Raw genomic sequence first — 17,057 nt, 5'->3', positions numbered from 1 at the left:
AAAACTGGCACGTTCTGCTACAACCCTTTTCCTCAGCCTCTTTTTAAAAGAGCAATAAAAGTTACCTGTGACCAAAATAGTCACTTTACAGAAGTGGGTTATCACTGGGAACTGTGATCCCTGATAGAGTATCTCTGTGACTTATTTTTTTTTTCTGTTTCTCAGGTGGTGATTTCTACTCTGCCACCATGACTGACTTCTTAGCAAGTGATGCAGTTATTTACAGAAGTCTGGGAGAAAGCAGTCCTGTTCTGCGTACAGTCAAGTATGACTCTAAATGGCTGCGAGGTGAGCATCCCACATGTCAAGGTGTAGTGTAGTTTAACACACAAGTTGTGGCTCTGTAAAGTGATGGGGAATTAAAGGTTCTCAGATATGACTCCAAGCCTGCAAATACCAAAATGTACTGAGCTTTAACGTAGCAAAGCATCAGCGGCAATTAACTTTATTTCTGTGTGTTGGTTGGGTCATGTCTACTGCCTGCAGTGTATGATAATAAACTGGCAGAGAAGGAAGCGTCACTTTCACGTTGGACTGAAATGATCACATCACGTCAGTTTCATTTGCCAGATGTGCCAGTGCCTTTTTGTAATTTCATCTCATTTCAAGACAGACATACTGTCTTTCATCCTCTTTCATCATCTCATGAAGCCAGGTGGGGACTGTTGCTTCCAGCTGGGAGGAATCAGCCTTCTAGTAATGGAAGTGTTCTGTTATTATCATCCTAATTGTTACTGATATATTCTCTGCGGACTGATAAATTGTTTCAGTCGTGCTTTCATGAAATAACATATTAATATTCTAAACCAACATTAATGGTTCTGAGTTAGGGAGGTCCAGTATTTGAGCAAAGTACTTGTGAAAAGAAAGAAATACCAAAATATGAAACACCTCTTATATGTTACATATGTTAGGTGTGTACTTGCCAGTTAATTAGGTTTTTTTTGCGTTATGGCCATAATGTTCTCTCTTTATTTTTCTTAAATGAATAGAACAGAATGGAATAGAACTTTATTGCCCACCGGTGTGGAAATTGGTTTTCGGCTCACCAACACAGAAAACAGACAGTACTAAAATACAAAAGTTGACATAAATACCGACACCCAGCATTGCTACGAGGGCTGTAAAGTTTTTGTGGAGACTGATATTCAAATAATAATCTAAGTAATAGCCCAATCAGATTAAAAATGTGTCACGGAACTATCAGAACACACCGGTCTGATGGAAAACAATTTTTAAGAGGGCTGGTGTAAACCATTGATAATCCATTCAATAGAAAAATATTAAATCCTAATAACCATGTAGTAGTTTTTCTCTGGGTGGTATAAGTCCATTCTTTCACATGGGGTAAACCTTGGGTGACGTGACGAGTTTCCAGGAAGGACAGAAATATGGAGGTTGCAACCTGTTAAAGAAAAAGATCAAATGATGCCGGAGTGAATGAACATTACATCCTTCATAAAGAAAGGATTTATTGCAGGATCTAATAATCTGGCGACTGAGTGGGTGTATATTAAATCAATATTTCATGTCTTCTAATTGAACAGTAAATGTTATACATTTTGTTACAGCTCACAACTGAAATTAAATTATTATTTAGGAATATAATTACTAATTTAGTTTTAAATAGAGTTGAAAGATAACAAAGAATTAAGTGTTACTGTATTCAGACTCTAGAAAGTACTATTGGACAATGCTGTTCTGTGCATTTCTTACTCTTAAAGCTCAGATTTGCCATTTTACAGCAGACTCACTTGGACCCATTTTCCAAATTGAGCATCTGTGTTTACCAGCTCCACTTCCAGCCTGCTCATGATACTGTCATGCTGGAAGTAAGGCATCACTACCAGTGCGTTTGTCAGACATCTTTTTTTCCCTTGTCTCCCGCAGAGCCCCATTTCCTCCACGCTATAGAGTATGGGAATTACGTTTACTTTTTCTTCAGCGAGATCGCAGTGGAGTATACCACTCTAGGCAAGGTGAGGGCTTCAGACCGCACTCGACACTCTTGTCCTTTTTAGTATGAACACTTTTGTTTTTGAGTCTTAACAAGATCACCATTTGACATGCAAATCACATTTCTAACTTGTTTTTAGTATTCCACATTGGCTCTGCCTGACTGTCTTGATTCATAAATCAGTTGTCACCTGTGAATCTCTCCTGTCCCCTCAGGTGGTTTTCTCCAGAGTGGCACGAGTTTGTAAGAACGACAACGGTGGTTCCCCAAGGGTGCTGGAGCGGTATTGGACATCGTTCCTCAAAGCCCGGCTGAACTGCTCCGTGCCTGGAGATTCTTTCTTCTACTTTGATGTTCTGCAGTCGCTGACCAACGTGCTGCAGATCAACCACCGGCCGGCCGTGCTTGGAGTCTTCACCACACAGGCAAACAGGTTGGGATTAATCATATTGTCTTTTTTGTTTTGTTTCCTAAGCTTAAGCTGAAATGGACGTGTAACACGGCATAATACTCAGGTTGGTGTCATCTCATCTGATATTAACACATCGAACTATGTTCTGACCAAGGTGACTACATGAGAAATTTCCTTTCTGATTATTATCAGATTACCAGTTTGCATGTAAATGTAGTAAAGGTAGAGACATAACAAGACTAAAGTCTGTCTGCATTCCATGATACCTATTAATGTCACATCATCAGTAACGCAGTCAGTGTAGATGAATTCATATGTAACTACAGGTATGTCATGTAGACATTCTCATGTATGAAACTTTTCTTTTAATATACATTTGCAAAATGTGTTGTTAAAACTGTTAAATTTCTACTGAAAAGGCATCAAATAATGTTTATTTTTTATTATTAAACCTAAAGACACTAAATTTTTACAGAGTGCTGAGAACATTTGATGTGAACAGTAAAATAAAGGCAACCACAGACACACTTTATACGGAATGAATAAAAGTGCATAACAACAACAAACGAGTTGCTAAATTCTCCAGAGGTTGCGACAGGCTCGTAACAGGATGGTGAATTTTAGATCTTTGTAATAGCTTCATCCTCTGTGGCCTCCTCCACAGCATCACTGGCTCAGCAGTCTGTGCGTTCTACATGGACGACATAGAGAAGGCCTTCAGTGGCAAATTCAAGGAGCAGAGGAACAGTGAGTCAGCATGGACACCTGTTCCAGAGGACCAAGTCCCAAAACCCAGGTGAGAGACGCCTCTTTAAATAGCAGTCACTTCCAAAGAACAAGTTTTTCTGCCTCTCACAACAGAGTTTTTGCAGCTGCTGCTGTTGTTATTGTTCTGCACAGATATCTCTGAACAGAAAAAGCAAGCAGCCACACAAGACACCTGTTTTTCCCTCCTGCTTGTCCCTGAAAACAAACAGCTGTCAGTGTTTTTACCTCTGTGGCTGTGGAACCGGATTCACGCCTGGTGTTTTCTTTATTTATTTTTCCTCCGCTGTCGTTGTGCAGGCCGGGCTGCTGCGCCGGCGAGGGTTCAGCTGCTGCCTACAAGTCATCCACCAGCTTCCCTGACGAAACACTGACTTTCATCAAGTCGTATCCACTCATGGATGAGTCAGTCCCCTCGGTCAATGACAGACCGTACTTCACCCGCACCACAAGCAGGTATAAGTTTTGTTTGAATATCAGGACAGGTAGAAATAAAGGGATAGGTGGGATAGATTTTATCTCACCCTGCACAACATCTTACTGAAAATATAGGATCAGAAACTCCTTTGGCCCTTAGCCTTTAGCCCTTAACCTGTTGGCCCTATTTTATATGTACTTGGAATGGCATACTAAGGCTTTTTTTGTTTTATATTGTTTTAAATTAAATCTGACTGGGTTTTGTAATTGTGGGTCAAAGAAAACAAGAAACCTGAGCATCACCTTTATTTTGAATTTATTGGTTATAGACAAGTAACTCCTGAATACACTGATATATTGAATGCTGACTGCAGTTTTGGTAAACTGGCCTTTAAGAGAAAATGCCTAGGTAGTTTCTATATTGGTATGCAATTATTATTTTCTATAGTAACATAATGTACCAGCAGTGTTTTCACGCTTGTGACAGTGATTGGTATCGATGAATGAGCTCAGGTGGAACACACAACCCTCCCTTATTGAAATCCATCTAATTTATAATAAAAAGTCAATCTGAGCTCACATCAGAGACGAGGCTGGCAGTGTGAAAGGAGATCTTCCTCGCAAGCTGACCTGCTTGCGCTCCACTGTAGCATACAAGGGGAGGAAGGCACTGGCGTGAGGGAGTGTCTGTGTTGTGACATTTGAGAATGCACTGATATCAGATGATGATAGGGTGAATGGTGTATCGGTTGCAAGTGTTTCTGGAAATACCACACACGCCTCAGACATGGATGTAGACACAGCAGATAAACATGCCACACTCACTCACAGTATACAGGAGCCCCCTCCATGCCTTCTGAAGCGGAGCCAGGCTGACATCCAGCCAGACACTGCAGTGGCTCCACACCGGGGGAAACATGCACCGCTTCACATCTGGTGCCAAAAACATCACATCTGCCACGCCTTTCCCCAGAGAGGCACTACATAAATGAAATCCTACCAGAAGAGCATCACACTGTACTGCCGAGTCATTGCAGGGACATGCCATTCAAGCCCATGTGGGTAAACACAGCAGCCTGTGTGGGACTAAGGGACAAATGAGGGCGTAGGAGCTGCTGCTGGTGTCCTTTTTATACGAGACTCTAGGAATGTGAAGCCAAAAAAAAAAGAAGTGCGTTTGTTGAAATCCCCAAGCCATAGAGGGACAGTGCAGGCAGAGAGAATGAATGAGTGAACGACCACTGGATTCAAGGTGCCCTTCAGCACAGCTTTTAATCCTCTGCTGCTCCAGTGGAGCCAGCAGAAGACGGCTGTGGTGATACTGGTCAGCACCCCGGTGTGACCCTGTGGAGCTGGATGAATGTGAAGCAGTGCGGATGAATACAAACAGAACATAGATGACTGGAAAGAGAGGCTGCGATGTGTTGAGAAAAGCGGCTCAACTACAAGAAACATGGGCCAATTGAAGAGCTGTGGGAGGATGGGTAGCGGAATTAATAAGATGAAGATATTAAAGGAAACTGTGGGCTGTTGATGAAGTGACTGATTTCACACCGATGCTTTATACAGTAGTCGCCCACTGATTGTTTTGTTTAAAAATCTAACCAGCACATATGTTATTGTTTGCGCCATTTAATTTATGCAATATGTGACATAACTGCTACAATCTAGATTTACTTCAGTTTGCTTGTTAATCATTCATCTTTTCCTCACATATATCAATACCATTTACATGGCTGCTTTGATGTGCATTATTGTGTGTTGTTTCTAACCCAGGTTCAAGTTGACCCAGATAGTGGTGGATACGTCAGCTGGCCCATATAAGAACTACACGGTGGTGTTTCTGGGCTCAGACAACGGTCGTGTGTTGAAGATCCTGGCCAGCACTGAGGGAGCCAACGCATCTTTTAGCACACAACTCCTGGAGGACATCGATGTCTACAACCCTAACAAGTGAGACAGTCTGCCTTCTTGGTCATTTACATGTTTTTGTTTTTTTGTGTGTTAAGCCCAGCATGTGTTCCAGTAATTGTCTCATCTCTTTCCTTTTTCTCCTTTTAGATATTTAATAAATTTTTTTGTTCTTTACTTGGTATCCCTCTTCTTTCCCTTCTCTCCCCTCTTGCGTTTTCTCCTCCTCTCCTTGTTCTGCCTTGATCTGTCCTTCCCGCCTACTCTTTGGTCTATTGTAACACTTTGCATCACCCTGTACAGCTAGAGGGGCTGCTTTCTGTTCTATGTCTTCTTTTGTTTTCTGACTACACAGATTGAAAAGTCTATCTGCGTGGAGTTCGATTCACAGCCGGCTCACTGTATAATTTTCCAACTGTGCCAGCCGTCTGTAACGCTGATTAAAACATGAAACTAAATCGAAAATGTCTCATCGTGCCATTTTTCTGTGTTCCTAGATGCAACGTGCGTGGGGAGGACCGCAGGGTGCTGGGTCTTGAATTGGACCGTGATCATCATGCGTTGTTTGTGGCGTTCTCCAGCTGTGTAATCCGTGTGCCGCTCAGCCGCTGCTCCAAGTACAGCGACTGCAAGAAGTGAGTGACCTATTGAGGCCCCACTAAGGGGTTGTCTACCTTGTCTGGATCAGATTTTATCCTCTGTGGGTGCGCACATACACTGATGTTTAGTTTAGGTTTTAGTCTTGAAAACGATTGATAATCAATCATCAGTGTCACTGAACAACCCCAAACCCCATTAATAAATAATGAAACTAATTAAGCTTTTTCAATTTAGTCTTAGTTTTGTCCAGGTCAAAGCTAAGAAAACTAGAATTAAAACATCTACAAATGTAGACCAAATGTAGACACTAGTGATAATCTGTAATTTGTGACATCCAGAAAGTGCAAATGCCAAATAACTGTAGTATCCAGATTCACATATAGAATTATTTCTGGGATTCCAACAAGTTATAGCTTTGATAGATCCATGAATAATGACAGTTAATTAGTAGAGCACTCATCTTCATTTTGTCCAGGTCAAAAGGAGAGACAAAATATTAAAATACTGACCTAATATCTAGTCCAAAACTGGCACTGAATAGTATAGCCATCTTGTCATATGCAAAACGTTCTTTCAGACTAACAAAGATGGAAAAATGTTCCAAAGATCACAAAAAACTTGTGCTGCAGCCCAGAAACACTGCAGGGATTTGGGGTTTCCTCCATTTGTGCCATGAAGAAAATGGCACTAATGCTGCCAGCTATCTTAAACAAACCAAAGATCCGTTTCCTTTGCAGCTACCAATTTAAGAAATGTGACCACTTGTAGTGCTCTTATAGGCTTTTGGACAAAAGCCGGCACCAAACAGCAGATGTTATGCTATTATCTACCTGACTCCCGGAGTCGGCTTGAGCCACTTTGCCCAAAAAGCACTTTCAGGTTATTTGTGGTGTTGGCAGGTAAGTGAGTGTAAGATTGGATTTAACAGGAGGAAGTGTGGCTTCCATGGAAGTAATACTGTGGTATGGTTAAAGGTTGAACATTTTCATAAGCTATTGCTCTTCAGATTTCAGCCTAACTTTCATATATTTGCTGCCGCTTTTGTTGTTTTTTACCGTTAAATTTGTGGACAATGGGGGAAAAAATCTGGTTACACAGGAAATCAGAAGACACATTAACCTGTACTATAAATGTGTCATAGCAAGTCAGTGATTACTGTCCTCACTCCAACCCGACTGACAATTTCTTGGTTTGCGCCATACCTTTTCCCAGTGTTTACTGGTGAAAAATGGCATGGTAAACTTTGTATTCATTTCACATTTAATGATACATAAGACAGGATTATTTTGTTTACAACAGTACATCAATGCGTGTCAGTATAAACCTTCTCTAGTTATTCAGGTGTCACAGTGATATTTCTGTTACAAGTCTTTCTTGAACATGCGTACAATGCAGAAAGATCATTAGAAACCAGGTTAGGCCTTTAAATAACCAAGAAAAACATTGGTTTAGGAAAATGAAAGCAGGACAAATAGATTTTGTCCATTGCTTTTTAATTCACGTTAGTTGAGCAGAAGCACTGCTTCATTTTTTTATTTTTTTTTTGCCATTATTGTTGGAGGTTTATGCACAAACTGTCAAATATGTATAAAAGCATTTATGCTCCTCTTATCACCCCACAGTCATAGCTGACATAGGTCACTATCTTCTTAAAATTCTTTAAACAACATGAACGGCATAAGGAGAGCAGAGACTCCAAGCGTCTCCCTTTGTCTGGAGCCTTTTGTTTTTGTTTCAGCCTCAGCTAATGTACTTGCTCTCCAGCTTCTCTGTCTATTTTTGGGGCTGTGAGGAATGTTGGCCCCTTGTAACGCCCCTCTCTTCTCAACCTCTTTAAGGCAGAGGAAGGATTTCTACTCGGCTCCCCCAGGGGATGCCTATAACCCCATAGCATGCTAACCCCTCGTTGCAAAGGCCTGGAGAAGCTCTCAACATCGTTTAGTCATAAATTGGATCCAGCTGATTGGCTGGGAGCCAGCAATGGTGGCCACTGTTTTTTTCTTAAGCTCGGGGAGAGAGAGAGAAAACAGAAGAAGAAATGGGGAGAAAATGGATAGGGCCCATCTTACTTAAGCTCACGGGCCTGCAACATCCTTCGATCCTTTTTAGAGACTAGAGCTATAGCACACCTCATCCTGGGATTAGGGGACCCCGTAAGCCGCATCAGCACCGGCCAGGAGGTCAGGTTTCAGTCTCCATATCCTCTTTTACCACACCAATGAATCTGTCTCCCTCTAGATGAGATTTTCTCCATCTCTCTCTGTCTTCTGTCTCTCCCTAGCTGTAGCTTCTACCATCAGGTTTGTTTTTTCACTCGAGGCTCTGCTGCCAATATTAGGTTTCAGAAAATGCTCTGTTTGGAACAGCAGCGAGAAACTGTATGAAATGGGAATATTAATAAAAAAAATACAATAAAAGGGCAGAAGAGGCCTCTAACCCTCTGAATCTTTAGATCTAGGGATTTCCAGCTCCAGCAGATATTTCCTTTTTTATATGAAATGTTTCTCTTACTAGTGACTCCTCTTAGATAAATAAATGTATATTATTTTTACCTACAAAGTACCATTGATGGAGGAGTGAATGCCTCAAGGGTTATCTCCAAGTTATTAGATTTTGAGTCTTATTTTTATAGCTGTACCTGTCTTTTCTATAGCTCAGAATGAAATTGTTTTGTATCAAAGAAACTGCTCTATCTGGAAAGATGTCTGAACTGTAAAAAGATCCAAAAGTGCCAGACAGACAGAGGCAGATGGATATAAAAGACTTAAAACAGATAATATAAACCACTAAAGACTGAAACTGTAATTGCTCATAAATATCTATTCTGATTTGATAACTGTGCTAACCTTGATTATCACTCTAAAACCTAAGAAAACCCAGTATCAACCATAGTCTGGTGGAGGTTTGGTTAGATTTATGAACTAAATATACATATCTATACTCTACCTACTGTAGGTTCAGGGTATTTAAGATAATGATTGTGAGTCCTAATTTCCTCTCTTGCTAGAGAAATGTTTTACTTGTCAACAAATGATGCCATTTGCTGGAACAACTGCTGCTAACCACATCATTTGGAGCAATAGAGAAAACAAAGTGAATCCCATCAAAAATAACCCTGTTCATCACAGAAAGTACAGCTGATTAATATAGTATAACAGAAATAATATGGACTTGGACAAGTTAATATCTAAAATATTACAGACCCCAAATAGTTGTTCAGCAGCAGCGCCATATTATCGAAAACAGTTTCCAGTAAGTCATTATTGTGTTATTCTCAAGCTTTTGGCAACATGACAGTTGAAAGTTATGATCCTGGGCCTCAGAGGCCCTCAGGAGCTAATGGATGTTCCTTACGCACCATGACTGCAGGCAAACACACACACCTACAGCATGTGTTGATCATAGTGTAGCATGACAGGGAGAAGTTTTAAAGAGTGGCGAGGGACACATACACAAATCTGTGCTGTGTATAGGCTGCACACACGACAGCAACTCCAGACAAAGAACAAATTACTTCACTGTGCAACTCTTACCAAAACGTCTGGACACAACTGGCCTCTTTTCACATAGTGTTTTAGTGCCGAGGTACAGTCCTGTCATGTAAATGTAGACAAACGTCAGCGATAGAGCGGAGAGGAGAGACAGAATGTGGAGAGAGATGCATATATACCTTATGGCTAGTGTATGAATAATTTATTACAGCAGCACCATGCTGTGTCACATATTGGCAGTCACACACAGGAGTCATTTTAGCTTATTGAGGCTCGGAGCTCCTCAACCTGTGATAGTGTGAAAAAACTAAGAAAAAAACTTTTTTTTTTTTTTTTTGCTGATGAAAAAGTTTGTTTTTCAATTTTAGGTGTTCCACTTTCTGCATACTGATGGTGTCAATCTGCTACATTACTTTGACCAAATACAGGAGTTGAAACATAGCAATGCATGCTTGTATTCTTATATTAGTGTTTAATGTGTAGGATTTTCCTGTTTCCTTACTGCAAATCAAGTAAAGCTAATCACTCAGTTATACTACTGAAAATTATCTAATTGAGGAGAAAAAAATGTCTGTCTACCAAAGCGATGTTAATTGCAAAAAGGGAGAAGTTTTACTGTCTCACTAGCAGAGACCTGAAAACCCCTCCCAGGATATTTTATTAAACATAAATCTGCTATTGCTATGAATAAACACATCCTGACAGCCTAAGAAAATAACTAAGGGGGGCTGCATTACTGCAGAGATTGTCTTCCTAAGTCTAAGACAAGCAGAGGTACTGAGACACTGTTGGAGAGGCCAGTTGGGAACGAGGTCAGGGTGTATGGATGGGTCAATAAAGCAAGAACTAACAGTCATTCTGCTGATAAGGGCATCACCCCTGAAAACTCTTACATTATTCTTAAAGGCAATGGAAAATGTTGCAATTTGTAGTTGGTTGTTGTTGTTTCCCAAAAAACAATTGCAAAGAATACTTGAATACTTTGTGTTATACTCTGACACATATATGCATTCCTATATGCAGAGTGAGAATAGGTTCACATCTTGGCTTCCCTGTGTTCTGGAGCAACACATTGTAATGCTCTCAGTGGGATTCCTCCATAATATTCTCACTTGAGATGAAGATTCATACACCTGCACACAAATCATTTTAAAGTTATATTAAAACTAAAAAAAAAACAGAATGTATTCCTTGACTGGCTTGAAGGTTTTGTTTTGACATGATTTTCCACAAAGTGTTAGAAACAAGGATTCTGCAGACTTTATGTTGTTGTTTACTTTTGCCATTGATGGTATTATTCAGCCTTAGAGGCTCAAAACATTTGTGCAGATACGAAGGGTGTAGGTAACCATTGTTGCCATTTGTTGCCGTTCTTTTGTCATAGTGTACTTTCTGCTCATTAAATTGGTGCTGCTGGGTGAATATCACAATCTTATACTATGTTCTGCTGGTGTGAAAAATATTGTTCATTCTCTCAAATGTTGTTTTGCAATCACACACTGTAAGTAAGTTTTCATGAAAAGTCAGCGTGTTGAGTTCTCTGTCTTTACCTAATGGGACCTTAAAATTTCTGTAACTTGATGCATAGCAGGCTGTACCTGACACTTGCCTCTCTAGCCTTTGTTAAGGTAGAACTCTGGAAAGTGATGGGTGTTGGTACAGTAGCTTGGTGGCAGGGTAGTGTCTCATTACCCAGCTAACATCCGTTGGACTCGGTGTTCTTCACACATGCTGTGCTCCACACTTCCTTCCATCACTAACTGTCTGTCTGTCTGTTATGCAGAAGCTGTTTGTCTTCACGGGACCCTTACTGCATTTGGCTCAAGTCAGGCAGCTGTGCCACAGTCTCACCTGGTTTCAAGTAAGTCACACACTCCCACACACAGTCACTAATAACACCCAGTTTATACTTATCATATGTGGGAAAGAACACAAACCTCACCACCACTATAACCTTATCAGGTGAGTGTTGATTTTGGTATCCATCAAAAGTGCTTCCCTGCTGTGTTTTTTGTATCTAGTTCTTTTTAAACATACTTAAAATACCAAATTAAAGTCATTTCTCCTAATGTGACGCTCCACAGTACTGTATTTGTATTTCACTACCCTGTAAAATTGTGACAGATATTGTATTTCAATGCAGGTGTCTGTAGCTTGTAGGTGTATTGCCCCTTGTTCCATCACAGTCATTGTTTGCATTTGTATACACACTATGACAGTGTTTTACAGTCGCTGATTCTCCAGCTCATCTTTCCACGTAAAAGTGCTCTCTATGCAGTGTTTAGAGCAACACACTGACCACAGAACTACACTACAGGTTTGCTAGATTTGAACACTCAATGAAAACTGAAATAAAGACAGAAATTACCACTTTACTGGATCACCAAAAGCTGTATGCATTATACAATAATAATAATAATAATAATAATAAAAGTGTCTAACAGAGATTTTAACAATGCAAGCTATAAACCAAACATGCAAAGTAAAATAATTGAAATTGAGTTTATGCACGTTTAAAAATTTGTAAGATACAATTTAGAGATCATTGCATTATAATAATATTACTGATACTAAGATGATTTTTCCAAACTAATTGCTGCTAAATGGGGACATAAATGAAATTAATAATCTGGTATTAACATGGTCTTGATAAAACATAATACATAAAACATGTTTATTAATCCCACAAGTACTAATTTGAAAAATATATACAAAAAATAACGACACTTCAAAAAATATATAGAGAAATATAAAGACATTCTGTATATGTGGTGGGGAAAAAAAACAACTTTACAAATAAATAATTGCTAAAAAAACTTTACAAACTATAGATGGTGAGGTAGTGGATTGTGCAAACATAAGGCAGTGCAAAAAAAAAAAGCATATTTATAAGTGTAAAATGACAGTTACTGTTGAGTCAGGCTGGTGTTGTACAGCCTGATGGCAGTTGGAATGAAGGACCTGCGGTAGCGTTCCTTCTTGCAGCATGGATGTAACAGTCTGCTGCTGAAGGAGCTGCTTAGGTCTCCTACAGTCTGATGCAGTGGGTGAGAGGGTGATGATGAACAACTGATGAGTCAATTGTGAGTTAACTCTTTACTACTGAGAGAAATGCTGCAAATATAATAGTCTTTCTTAACATTGCTCTTTTGACTGCACCCTGATCAGTGACATTAGGACACAGTTTATGTAAAAACAACTCTGAAGTTAAACACTAAACTTCAAAGTTTCTTAAATGTTGTAGTTGTGATTGTCTGTCCAAAGGGATCCATAACCCGTAATAATTAATCAGCAAGTAACAAAATATGTGCTTTTTTTTTTTTTTTTTTCCAATCAGCCAGTCCATCAGGAGTTTCCAGCTGTAATTCTTCTCTGGACGAAGCTGTACTAATTAGTGACATCCGCCACAGTGTTGTTTGTTCAAAGCACGTGGGTGGAGAGGGCTATATAAAGACATTATTAGTTCACTAACTCACAGTCACAGTGGACAGATTTGCAACTCAGTCAGTCCTGTGTAGCCAAGCAGGAGCAAAGGCAATTATTTTCATATCTCTTCTCGTTGCTCAAGTGAGCTGTTCAGCTCTGCACAGATCGACTTGACCCGCTGTTGATAATCAATAGCTAATCTAGAATTAGACAAGTGGGCAACATCAGCATGGTGAATATTTTAACAACAGTTTATATGAAAAGGTTTAACCGGTCTCATTTGAGACTCGCAACAAGCATCCATCTTATTTATTCACGAGAGGTCGACTTGTGTAATTTAGTTGTTGAAGTCGACATGCAGTGTGGAGGGGAAACAGACAGCAGATGATGAAGAATGAAAACCTTAATGTTCAATATAAGTATGGGTGGGACAGCTGAGCCAGTAGGGACACATAAAGGTCATAAAAATTTGTTCAGAGTGATGCTGATTAGGACCACAAAACAGAACATCTAAACTGACCAGTCTTGACATTTGCAGGAAGGCTTTTCCTACAGTTTAATGTGTTGCAGACAAGTTACGTAATACTGTTTCATTTTAGCGCAGTTCTACTTGCCAGATGTTTGTTTTGCTGTTTGTTCAGCCGTCCAAGGAGTAAAACGAGATGTAGAGTTTATTCCGAGTTGCACCACAGCTTACTGTTAGTCAATAATAGAACAGTGAAAGTTAATGATAGATATAAATGTGTGAAGAGGCATTATGAAAAACCTTAAAAGGGATAAAACTTCTGGTTCAGAAATTTTGAACATCTTGCTAAGTTTTTAAGCAAATATATAGCAACAGAAAAGGAAAAATGGAAAGAAAAAAAGCTGTGGGCATTTGCAAACAATGTCTTAGTCCACATAGTGCCCGACTACATGTAACTGCTAGTGTTCACTACCAGCTAGTTAAAAAAAAAAAATGATGAAAGAGTTGGAGCGTGAGTGGAGCTGAGGCTGATGAATGATGCCAGCTCAGTCACCCAGTAACCAGTAAGAACACTCACCTGTCACTCAAAGCGACCACATTTTTAATTATACATAAATGTTAGCCTTGATATATATTTTAAACAGGTGAGTTACATAAAAGGTCAACCCAGTTCTCACGAATGAGAAAATTAACTATGGAGACCAAAATCATTCTATAAACATGCCTATTTCTGTTGTAAAGTTGGACCTTTTAACATGGAGGTCTATGGGGATTGACGCATTTTTGGGAGGTTGCTGCTTGATATAGGCAGAGAAAACAACAGAATTCTACTTAATATACAGAGACGTGGTGAATGCCAGATCACTGCTATGTGTTGTAGGAGCAATATGATTTCAGTTGAACCTTACTGTGCAAACAACAGGTTTTTTCATCTACTCCTCTCCCTCTCTTAAAGCCTGTGTCGTGAAATCAAAAGTGATGTTCAGCTGCATGTGTTTCAATCACGCAGCGGTGTACTGCACCATCTGGCAAATAGGGAAGAAAGATGGATTGGTTGTTGGATGGACAAATGGGTGAATAGGTAGACAGATAGATGGATGCAGTAAAGGGCGGAGGAGGAGGAGGAGGGGCAGTTAAAGGTACTATTTTCTTCTGCTGACAGTCAAGGACTCGGCGTGTCCCTGCGTGGTTGATGTACAACTGCTGCTACATTACTTCGCTGGGTGTTTTTACTCTCCTATCTCTATGTACATTGGCTATGTGTGTGTGGAGTTTGCTGTAGACTGACATAACACTGCATTTACCCCTGTCACACACACCCAAGCACACAGAGAAAGAGAAAGAGAGAGGGAGAGTGCCACTTCTACTGTCGACTGGCTTCCAATAGATTATTTTGGTGGTTGAAAATGCGCAAACTTAGAATTATTGCATATCTTCTGCTTGGCAACCCAGACATAATACTTTCTCTGCCCTCACACGGACAGAGGCTCATGGGATTTGTGTGTGCCCTCTTGTATTTGTGTATCTGAGAGGTGGATAGCTTATATTACATATTTATTATGCATAAAACATTATTTTTGCAGGCGTTGTTCTGATGTTTTTAGGTATATGAGTATGAATTTTTGAAAATATACACCAGTTTCATGGCACAGTGACATCAGAGAGTCTTTTGACGTTGAGATTGCCGGGCAAGCAGCTGACAACAACAAGCATAAAGCCTGGAAACAGCTTGAAGTGGTTAACCTGATCAATTTTCCTGCAGAGATAGATTATAGAGAGGTTGAACCCGACTCCTTCCAGTGGATCCCCATGTGGCCATATTTCAACTGCAAGTTTTTTCACTTGCAAAATTGACTTTTAAATTGACAAATGGGATTTAAAACAGCCTCTTGCTATTGACCATTGATCATATTTTTTCCAAAATATAGGACCCATCACGGTCCCCTGGATGAGGCGGAGCTTTCCCTTTGTATTGTGAAAACATAGGTAGTTCATGATTGTTTCGAAATTTAATTAAAGTTTTATAGTGGCAATTTTTACATCTTGGACACAGAGATAACCATCTAATAAACACTGCTTTCAAGGAGGTAATGATAGAAAATGCGTGGTGTATGGTTTTAGGATTGGAATGAATGTTGGGGTTGACGCTGACAACGGCTGTGATTGGTTGAAAATGCATTTCCTCATCCACATCTCTCAGTGACCGGACAAGCACAGACAACCATTCCTCCTTCTGCCTCCTACATAACACCCAGAGGTCTTCTCTATAATTTGCATCACAGTGATTTCAGTAAGAGTAATAATTAACTAACTCCAACACGAACAACTCAGTTTCAGTCGACATTGATTGAAGTATAGTGCAAAACACATCCCAACTGAACAGCAGCCCACGAGCGTAAGCAGCATAATTACAGAACATTGCTGACATACCAGCGCCCATCAGCGTAGGCCACATGTGTAGGCTATGTTGTATAATATGTTTTATATTGAGTATCAACAAAGCCTAGGAGTTAGTAGTGCTCACTAGAGGGTCCTCACAAGTATAATAAGATTTGCTGATGATGGGTAGAAGATGTGCCGATGTGGCTTCACATTGGTGAGGTACTTTGCTGTGGTTTGATTTATGAGTCATGTTTTGTGCTTAAGACAGAACAGCACTGGAAACCAGTGGACCAGAGAGAGATCTGCTAAAATATCCTGTCCAAACTCAACTACAGTATCAGTCCCCTGAAGGAGAGAGAAGTATGAGCAGAGAACAACAAGGGAAACGGCAGGAGAGGAAAAGAGATGGAAACTGGGACAAAGGACGAACTAAAGAGCAAGCAATACATGAAAAGAGATATGGGTTAAAAAAGCAAAAAGAAAAAAAGAAAATGTGTGAGAAAGGAGAGAGCTGGTTTTATCGGTCTCCTTCTTCAGAACATCTGGTTTTCATTTAGGTTTTTATATTCAGGGACAGAAACGGTCTGATCCGGCTGCGACTCTGAAGTAGCATCAGATTCTAGACTAGCATTAAGAGATATCTTTTTTAAATGTAAACCTCATTGAATGGAGGTGAGGAGTACCTGATGAAAGAGGTGAAAGGGAAAGAGGGTGATAAAGGGGTGGTGACGGGACACAAGAAGGATGAACTTATGTGGGTCGGGCAGCTGCACAAAAAGCTTGACCAGAGTTCAAAATGAAGCAGCCCAAAAGTCATTCACCTCCTGGGACTTTCTCCTCTTTCAGTGTGTCTCTGTCTCACTGTCTCCTCTTTCACATCGCTCTTTTCATGGACTATCAGGCCCCTATTTTTTCCTCCAGTCCTTTCTCATCCAGCGGTGGCATACATTTTAATGACTGATTTGCGGTGGATCCAGTGGAATGGAGAGGGAGAGCAGAGACGACTCACAGCCCTCCTGTATCTTCGTACCTCACATTGAAAGATTATATGTCTGGATGGCTCGGCTTCACGCCGTTTAAGTGTTTTAGTCCATGTGTCATCAATAATGCATTTGACATAATCACTGTTGCCAAAGCATGAAGCCAAAACAGACAACAGCTAAAGACAGAGGCTGGATAGGATCTTAGAAATGCAGGGGAAAAAAACAGGTCAGCTGTGCAGAGGAGGCT

The 17,057-nt window shown here is 40.2% G+C and overlaps 1 protein-coding gene across 4 annotated transcripts in view; it reads left to right on the top strand.

The window, feature by feature from the left end:
* The window catches only part of sema6cb (semaphorin 6Cb), a 138,972-nt gene that overhangs the window by 99,644 nt on the left and 22,271 nt on the right, over positions 1-17,057 (top strand). For all 4 annotated transcript variants that reach the window (XM_084557329.1, XM_084557326.1, XM_084557327.1 and 1 more), the window contains 8 exons: positions 166-288; positions 1,891-1,979; positions 2,173-2,390; positions 3,034-3,165; positions 3,435-3,590; positions 5,328-5,504; positions 5,960-6,097; positions 11,337-11,414. In XM_084557329.1, coding sequence (XP_084413455.1) covers positions 166-288; positions 1,891-1,979; positions 2,173-2,390; positions 3,034-3,165; positions 3,435-3,590; positions 5,328-5,504; positions 5,960-6,097; positions 11,337-11,414 — 1,111 coding nt within the window. The remainder of the gene's footprint in view (positions 1-165; positions 289-1,890; positions 1,980-2,172; positions 2,391-3,033; positions 3,166-3,434; positions 3,591-5,327; positions 5,505-5,959; positions 6,098-11,336; positions 11,415-17,057) is intronic.

Source organism: Chelon labrosus, assembly GCF_963514085.1.
Source record: "Chelon labrosus genome assembly, chromosome: 12".
Lineage (NCBI taxonomy): Eukaryota > Metazoa > Chordata > Actinopteri > Mugiliformes > Mugilidae > Chelon > Chelon labrosus.
The sequence above is the reverse complement of the archived record's forward strand: the minus strand, read 5'-3'. Positions and strand labels throughout refer to the sequence as shown.